Here is a 9021-nt window from a genome sequence, read left to right as displayed (position 1 = left end):
CGGCCGGCCAAAGCGCCATGCGCACTTTAAGTACTGCCACCACTCCTACCCCTGTGATGCGCGGGGAGCCAGCCCAGCCCCGCCCACCTTCAGCTGCAAGCTGAATTCAAACTGAATGCAAAAAACAGAATGATAATAATGAACGTTATTATCATTTTATTTTTTGCGTTCAGCTTGCAGCTGAAGCAGTGGGACGATGCTCCTCCGCCTTAGTGGAGGAGCCGCCACTGCCAAACCATGCACCCCTGCCAGGGGTACACTTATAGCTCCCTCTGGCGTCGCCGTCCTCTCGTCCATTTAAACCACCCTTCTTTTACCCTGATGTCATGTACCCTTCTTCCCCCCACAGTACAGACACTCTAGGCGTAGGCATGGTGCAGGGATAGGTTTATAGGGACCCATGTGTACACAACCACATTCTGGAGTATTATTTTATGGTAAAAGACACTGGTGCAACACATGTACACATGGCAATGTTTCATCGATTCTGTGCATGGAAGGCAGGGACACATTAACATAGTGCCCCAATGTACATAGACTTATTGACGCGCTTGGCCCATATGTCTGATTGCTTAAAGTGCATCCATATTTCTGAGTGCCTGACTGAGCACAGCTATATTTTGAAACTCTGCACAGACACAAACATATTTCTAAGGATCCGAGTTTATACAGCCATATTTCTCAGTTCCCGGATGTACTTGTACACACATTGCTCGTGGGAATAGCGCTATTATCAGAGTGCCTCGGTGTACACAAACTTGGAATTAATTGCCCCGGTGTACCCTGGCATATTTCAGAGTGCCCTGGTGTACACTGGCATATTTCAGAGTGCCCTGGTGTACACAGACATTTTTCTGAGTGAGATGATATACAAATATGGATGTATAACGTTACAACGCATGCTTTTACAACGCATGCCATTACGACGCAGGTTTTACAACACAAGTCGTTACAACGACTTGCGTTGGGGGGCGCTGGATAGTGAATAGTTTAATTTACTATTCCAACTCCAGTCCCTGTGGATAGTAGGGAAGGTGTTGGATAGTAATTAAACTATTCCCTATCCTAGAGCGCCCTCCAGCGTAATTCGTTGTAATGACTTGCGTTGTAAAAGTTGCGTCGTAATGGTAGTGCGTTGTAAAAGTTGCGTTGTAAAGGATGTTTCCCTACAAATATATATTTCTAAGTGGCTTAATGCACATCTTTTAAGCACATGAATTTTCAAAAATGTATATTTTCACGTTTCTGAGCACACAGGGAGATGTTTCTGTGTGTCCCCGAGTACACAGGCATATTTCTTAGTCCTTGAGCATAAGCAGACATGTTGTAAGTGCTTGAACGAAACTAAGACTTGAGCATGAAGAGGCACCTTTCAAAGTTCACACACAAGGGCATCCGAGTCCACAGCTGAGTAAGTAAATGTACAAACGCATACGTCTAATTGACCAAGTTTACATAAGCATATATTTCCAAGCACCTGAGTTTACACAGGCATATTTGTTCTCAGTACCTCACTGCAGGAAGACATATCTCAAAGTGCCATAGTGGGCGCATAGACACTTCTAGGTGCTTGATAATACAATTTTAATATTTCGAAGCTCTTGGGTAATAGAGACACATTTTTAAGTGCTTTGGCATACAAATATCTGTTTCTAAGTGTCTGGGCATAGACAAACATATTTCCTAGTGTCTGACCACAGAGGGTGCCTTTATATACAAAACCATACTTCTAAGCACCTGGGCATAGATAGATATATTTCTACATGCTTCTAAGCACATACTTCTGAGCACCTCTTCCGGTTCTGGGCCTGAAGCTTTAAAATACCTGAGTTCCAAAAACATTAATACTGTCTGGCAATGCCAGGGTGAGGCTCGAGGGGATACTCCATAAATGAGGAGGGGGGAGAGACAGAGGGAAAAGGAAGGAGGAAAGAAAAGACAGAGAGAGAGAAGGTGGGAGAGACAAAAGTTTCAGAGAGAGTGATATTGCTGCCAGGTTCCAACTGGTGCAGTTTTGGACTCGCAGTCGTCGCATGCCCACAAGACAGGGGAGTCGGTGGCAATGATCAGTTCCAGCTTGGCCAGCTCACTGCTCGGGCGCCTGGTCTTTTGCGGTTAAATTGATGTCAGGGTCAGAATCAGGGTGAGCTCCCATCGCCCCACTACAAGACTTGGAGCTGGCACCGTGGGCACAAAACCAGTAAAATATACCCAGGCAACTGCGCTAGTGCCCCGTCATCGAACCAGCTCCTTTTTTGTAAATGAGCGCCAGTTAGGGAGCGCGTGCCCTTCCAGGGTGCTTGAGCGTTCTACAAGCCCACACAAGTGGCCACCACTTAGTGCCACCCTCAGTCCATAGGACTTAGCCGCTTAGCATTGGCAGTAGAATATGGGGGCATTGGTTCACATTCGGTGGATCTTCAAAGGCAGCAAATCCCACATATAAGTAAGCGCCCTACACCAGGTCTGTCAATCCTGGCGGGGAATGCCCTGAACTTTAGAACAAACACAATGCGGGAATGGTAGATTACGAAATTCACCGCTTTTAGAAAATGGCATCGGATACCCAATACCTATACCACTATTGTCCTCTTCTGGTACATAAATAGTATAATTGGACACTGTGCGGATTACTCGCCCATGCCACCTTCTAGCCATCAGTCACTCATTGGCTTGCTCAACGTAGAGTCTTGATTTGGACGCTGGAAAGCCCCGCTGACAGGTACTTGTCTCCCCAAACAGGAAGGCGGCATTGAGTGTGCCGGAACTAAAACAGGAGACTTCTTGGGTCTTCTGAGGGACTCAATAGTTTTATTTCCATGACAGAAGACTGTTGACAGAGAGCTCACGCCTTTGGGATGGTTCCTGCCAGAGCCCGAGCACCTCTTACCTCTATCTGGATCACACAGCCACCACCACTGGATGGACAGACACCCCATTTGAAAGATGTATCTGAGGTTGGGCCTCAGATCAATGATGGTCTGGGTCAAGGGGAGGAACCTGTGGCTTTGGCTTTGGCCAAACAGGCCTCCCTAAGACCCTGCAGGTGACTGCGGTAACCATTTCTGAGTCAACGGCCATGATCTTAGTCAGCTCCATGGGAGGATTTTGCCCTCCGTTAACTTTTACCCCAAAACACAATCTCTCACCGAATGACCCATCCCTGCTTTTGCATTCTACCAGCACACAAGATGTCGCCAAGCCTTGACAAATCTCCCTCAACAAATCAATTCCTGCACTCGAGATTGATCCCCCTTTAACAAGCCTCTTAGAGAATTTCGCATTTCCTATAGCTCTTCCTTCGCACACAGCCTCTCACTGCTGAAGGCCTCTATCCTCCTCCTAAGGCTAACTCATCTCCTCTTATTGACCCCTGACGTCACTTCCGTCCATACCCAGATGAGCTGTTGTCCCCCTTAAACACCTTTTCCAAGTCCCGAGGTCTTCATCAGCCCATCCTCATAGGAATACTCATGCCGTCTATCAAATCTAGAAAATGGGGGCCCCTCCTCGAGTCATTTTTTACCCATAATTTGTAAACTGAGAATGCACTGAACCTGAGAACAACTTACAGGTGTAAAGCTGAAGAAAACGTCAATCCTGAGCACACCACACAGGTCTTAGCACGCTCACTGAGAAGGAAAATGTTAAAGAATGAAATAAGGCAGAGTATGTGTCCTGTACAGGGTGACATGGTCACAAGTCAGTCAGAATATGACTGAAGTCGAAAGAAAATGCCTAGGAAATATTACATTGCAGTCTTCTGGAAGCAACACTAGATGGCGGAAGAGTGGGGCGCATGTCCATTCATAGCAGACCCCCTAGCACGTTACCTCAGCACTGCACCATACAAGGTAACATCATATGAAGACCACACACTGCCAAAAGCATCAGAGCAGTCCAGGCTCGACACTGCTGAGCATAGCACATTAACCAGAACACCAGTCAAGAGAGGGACCCATGCCGAGTGACGTCACACTGCCCACAACAGATGAACACTGGCCACAGGCCAACCTTAAGGCTTCCTGCTCAGCAATGCTGAAAGGAACACGTCTTCTCAGGCCAAAGCTGGGAAAGAAGAACAGACAATTAAGGTCCTTGATGATGGCACGCGGGTGCAGTGACATAGTTTATCAGGTAAAGGTTGCAGTAGCACTCTCCACACCACAGTTTGATTTAGACACATAGAATGGCATTCCTTTTGGCGACGATGTCAATCATCCGGTTGTAGAAGCATGTGGCGATGACGTGGATGACGTAGATGCCGCTTAAGTAGGTGAAAATGTTAATGGTTTGACACAGAAATATTTGATGTCATCATTCAGGGTATAGGCGCTTCGACGCGGCTGGAATTCCTCCACGGTGCGGTAGAATTCCACGCGTGCGTGGAACGGGCGGCCCCCGGTTGTCCCCCGCACACGCCCACCGTAACGTCGGACAGCCGGGGTCCATCCGGCGCATCGAAGAGGTTAAATTACACTTTGGTGAAGATATTGATGACTGTTCTTTGGCACTATAGAGACTATGATGATTGATCGTCGAGTCGTACGTGTATTTGGCCATCCTTTAGGTGTTTTACATGCAGCTTTATTGAACAATTATATTTATGATTTCACTGTGAGACTTCGTGGAAAGTGGTTATGATTTAGATTAGAGGCACTTTGGTGAAGATATTAACGGCTGCCTGCTAGACCTTTTGATGACGCGGTTGATGGTTTGTTTATTGGACTCCCTATTACTGTTTATGGGTTTACCGAAGGACACAACTGTCGATAGTGATTGCTTCGTGGTCGGACATATCAAATTGTGGCAGTGATGTTATTGATGTAATTCTCTTTGGTGGCTTTTACAGAGACATTTTATGGCATGCTCAAAGTGGGTTCTGGCCCAGGACCCCCACCTTTTAAGTGCCCCCCTTATTAACCTTTCTGGACAATTCCACATTGCTTTAAAATAACCTACTTGTTTACTCAATTTTTTTAGAGCCAGCCCAGGCTGCCTGGCAGTCCAGATCCCGCCTGAGAGATTATGGGCCTCATTTACAAGACCATTGCGCCGCTGGTGCATCACTTTTTTTGATGCTGCGCAACAGGTTAGCCTGTATTTACAAGGCCACCTAAAGTCACCCTGCGTTACTTCTCATGGCCTTGTAAATATGGGTCCCTTTCACACATTGCTCGGTGTGAAAAGGGTATTCCATTGGTTTTGCTGTGCGTTTTCTCAAGCAACATCCATGGAACCTGACACATTCCCAGATTTACAACGTGTACGGCTCATTCCTGCCCTTTTATTTTCACGCACGGCAGCACAGCAGGAAGTATTGTAAATGAGGCCCTTAGAGAGGTGCAGAATACACCTATTTGATTCTGATTTGACTCAGCGAGCACTCTAACCTTTCTAGGTGTGTAGCCCCAGCCCTGCTGCACAAGCCTTTACCTATATTTAGAATGTGCCCCTATGCAGTAAAGATTGGCTTGGTGTGTCCCACTGCAAATGCACCATTTTTGTGGAGCTGCGACCAGGCAATGTGATTATAGCTTGCTGGCTCCTGATTGCGACTACCTGTTGTTCGCAGCACAGGCAGTGCAGTAAACAAAGGCACCCATCAGCACTATGTGCCCAAATGGGTTGGACAGACTTGCTACAGTGTAGATTGTGGGTAGAAGGCTTGGTCGGACCGCTAGTCTCTGCTTTTCGGGCAGGTAAGCCATGTGCTAATGTGCAGAGCAGAGCGGCATTATATTCTCTCTCCATGGTTGCACCATCCACATGGAGCTGCTACTCCGCCTGACTCAGAGTGCCTTTTCTTCACAGAGCAGGGACTGGAGTGCAGTAAACAAAAAAGTGGAGTACAGTAAACAGAAAAAAACACCCTGCGTACGCACAGGCCCAAAAAGTAAGACACTAGCTCACTGCAACACAAGCAGCTGGCTTGTATAGGCTGCTAATGTTTGTGTTTCTCTGGTGTTTGCCAGCCAGAGAGAGACTGTTTGCTCCAGGATTAGGCCCAGGTGTAAGCTGGCCAATGGAGGGGAAACAGTCTTTACCAAGAAATGTGTTGGTATGTCATACACCTGCCAAGAAAGAGAGTTGTCAGTCATACGACTAAAGTCACCAAGGGCGTAAATAAGCTGAAACCTATAAAAAAAAGTTCATAGGTGTTAACTTCTGAGCAGGGGGCCACAAATTATTTTTGACTTGGGTGTCCCCAAATTCCTGAAGATGTCCCTGGACGTTTACTGATATTTTATCTGTAGGGCTGTTGGATGACAATTGTGACATTCTGACGTAGGATTGATGGAGCATTTTGTGAGGAAGACTACAATTTAGATGTAGGATTCTCTGATAGCAATGTCAATATCTTTTATATACTTCTCTTTGGCTCAAATGGGATAGAACTCTTTGGTGACAATGCTGATGGTGCTGCTTTATGAATATTTAGGAATCTGTTTAGGGCCATGCAGTTGCAGTCTTTTGTGAGAATGCTAATGCCTTAATGTTAGAATTATTTGGTGATGGTGAACAATGCCGCTTCTAAAGGCTCTTTGAGACAATGTGAACACATTTGCTGTAGGCCCATGTGATGTTGGTTTTGTTGTAGAATATTTGGGAAGGATATGATGATGTATATCACAATGAGCCTTTGGAAACAGCTACAACCAATTTGCAGTTAGACTTTTTATGATTTTGATTGCACTGCAGGAGAATTTGGTGAAAATGTTGATTTAACTATAGGTAGAAAATATTAATGTTTTAACTAAAGGATTTCATTTGGTTGGGGATGTCAGTTAGATTTAGAATGAACCTAGAGAGGCCCCAGGACACCCATGTGAAGGTGATCTCCCCAGGGAATGCAATAAAGCAAGCACAATGTTTGACTTATTGCTCAGTGAGATTGTGATACAGCCAAAGGGTCAACATCACAGAGCTGCGAGTAGATCTCACAGTTCCTTGCGACTGTGGATTAAGAAGCTGGCTGGAGGTTGGGCACTTTTGAGCTAGTGATGAAGGTTCCTCCCATGAGTTCACAAAACCTGACAGCATCATCATTTGGGGTTGGTTAAGATGACCCCTTTAAGACTTCTTTTCAAGGCTTAGTCCATGAGTTTAAGCAGACAGGTAGGCAGAATAACTCTTTAAGGCTGGTGGCAATGATTCAGCTCAGTTGTTGAAGAAGCCACTCTGGCAGAAAGGACACTTTAAAGCTGCTGATAATGGTCTAGCCCATGGGTTTTCAAAAGCGTGGTGGATGAAGGACACTTTAAGGCGGGTGCTAATCAATTAGCTAATGTCTTCCAGGAACTGTGGCAGTTAGTAGGCATCAGGGGCACAAGGAAAAGCTGATAGGTTTGAGGGCACAGACCTGGTGGCAGTTGTTGATGGAGCTGGTGTTTATAATTTTGCCGATACGTGTAAGGAAGCAAGGGTGTCAGCAGGTCTCTGGTGGCTGTGATTTACTTGAATACGCTAATAAAACACATGTGGGAAGCTCTTTGGAGCCGGCGACTGTGGGTTAGCCGAAAAGCTTAATGAAGCAGGGGTGGCAGTACGGCTTCTCGGTCTGCTCTTTGAATGTCCCTTTGTTGAGCTGCTTCAGGCAGAAGGCACACACAAAGTGCTCAGGGTGGAATTTCTTGCCCATGGCGGTGATGCAGCGGCCAGTGATCGGCTTCTCGCAGCCAGAACAGAGGGATCCCCGGTTCTTGTGGTAATGAATCTCGCAGTACGGTTGACCCTCGTGCTCAAAGAAGCTTCCGTTGACAAAAGGTGTGTAACATTCCTGGAAAAGAGAGACATAGGTCAGTGGTTGTTGTTGTGGCTGTCTAATGTTGAGAAGTTTAACACTCAGGCAGCAATACAATGAGTGGAACTGATTAGGGAGAAGTAGATGAACAGAATGAAGTGGGTCAGTCTGAAACCCCAGAACCATTAATGCCAATGGCTATAAGTCTACCCCAGTGGAAAATCCAAACAATTCATAATTCATAGATGACTAAAGTGCACTGGCATCACCACAGTGATGGAGTTCAGCATCTCAGTGTGATAGTAACTCTCACCTAGAGAAAGAGCATCTAGATAGTCTGATATGTTGGTCATGCAGTGTAGCAGCTCAGGGAGTGATAGTGTGTTACACTCTCGTGCAGTGAAGACGCTCGGGAATAGCTCAATGTGTTACACTCTCACGCAGTGATAGAAGTCAGAGCTACCTCTTAGTGTTTCACTTTCACCAGTGAAGGATCTAACAGACAGCTTGGCAAAATATATTCTCAACCAGCAAAGGTGTTTAGGAACTACTCAGTGTGTTACAATCTCACTTTTCAATGGAGTTGAACGACAACTCCCTAGTTCACAGAGTTGCCAGTGAAAGAGTGGTGGGATATCTGAGTTTGTTACAATCTATCCACCTGAAGGCAATTGTAGGATGGCTAAGCTTGTTAAGCTCTCACCGGATAGGGAGCAGGGCGGTCACTCAAAATGTTACTTTTTCATTGGTAAAGGTGCTCAGGGATAGTTGATGATTCAGCACTCTCACTCAGGGAATCAACTTAGGTACACCTACATTAGTTACAGCCTCACCCAGTGAAAGAAGTCAGTGTTATACTTTCACTCACAAAAATCACAATATATACCTCAGTGAGTTTCATTCTTACCTTGTACAAGATCTCAGATACACCTGTGTTTTGGCACTCTTGTTAGTTAAAAACCACCCTCATAGTGGTTAACTCTTGATAGTGAAAAACTCAGGAATAGCTAATTCTGCTACACTTTCACCAGTGAAGGAACTCGGATAGCTCAGTGTATCGCATTCTCACCCAAAGAAGGAGCTCAAAGATAGCTATTTTATACCATTGGTAGTAAAAGCATGATGGATAGCTCAGTGTGTTACACTATCACTCACTGAAAGTAGTCGGGGATAGCACAGTGTGTTACACTCTCACCCTGTGAAAGAGCACAGATATAAATTGGCCTTGTACTCTTTTTGGTAATAGAACTCATGTATAGCTCAGTTTGTTAAACTCT

General features: G+C 45.7%; 1 protein-coding gene across 1 annotated transcript in view; it reads right to left on the bottom strand.

Moving 5' to 3' along the window:
* Positions 1–1436: 1436 nt before the first annotated feature.
* The window catches only part of TGFB1I1 (transforming growth factor beta 1 induced transcript 1), a 179241-nt gene continuing 171656 nt past the window's right edge, over positions 1437–9021 (bottom strand). Inside the window, exon 11 of the mRNA XM_078652690.1 lies at positions 1437–7780. Within this exon, the coding sequence (XP_078508816.1) occupies positions 7514–7780 (267 nt within the window). The 3' untranslated portion in view covers positions 1437–7513. The remainder of the gene's footprint in view (positions 7781–9021) is intronic.

This window comes from Lissotriton helveticus, chromosome 7 (genome assembly GCF_964261635.1).
Source record: "Lissotriton helveticus chromosome 7, aLisHel1.1, whole genome shotgun sequence".
Taxonomy (NCBI): Eukaryota; Metazoa; Chordata; class Amphibia; order Caudata; family Salamandridae; genus Lissotriton; species Lissotriton helveticus.
This window is presented reverse-complemented; position numbering and strand designations above follow the sequence as displayed.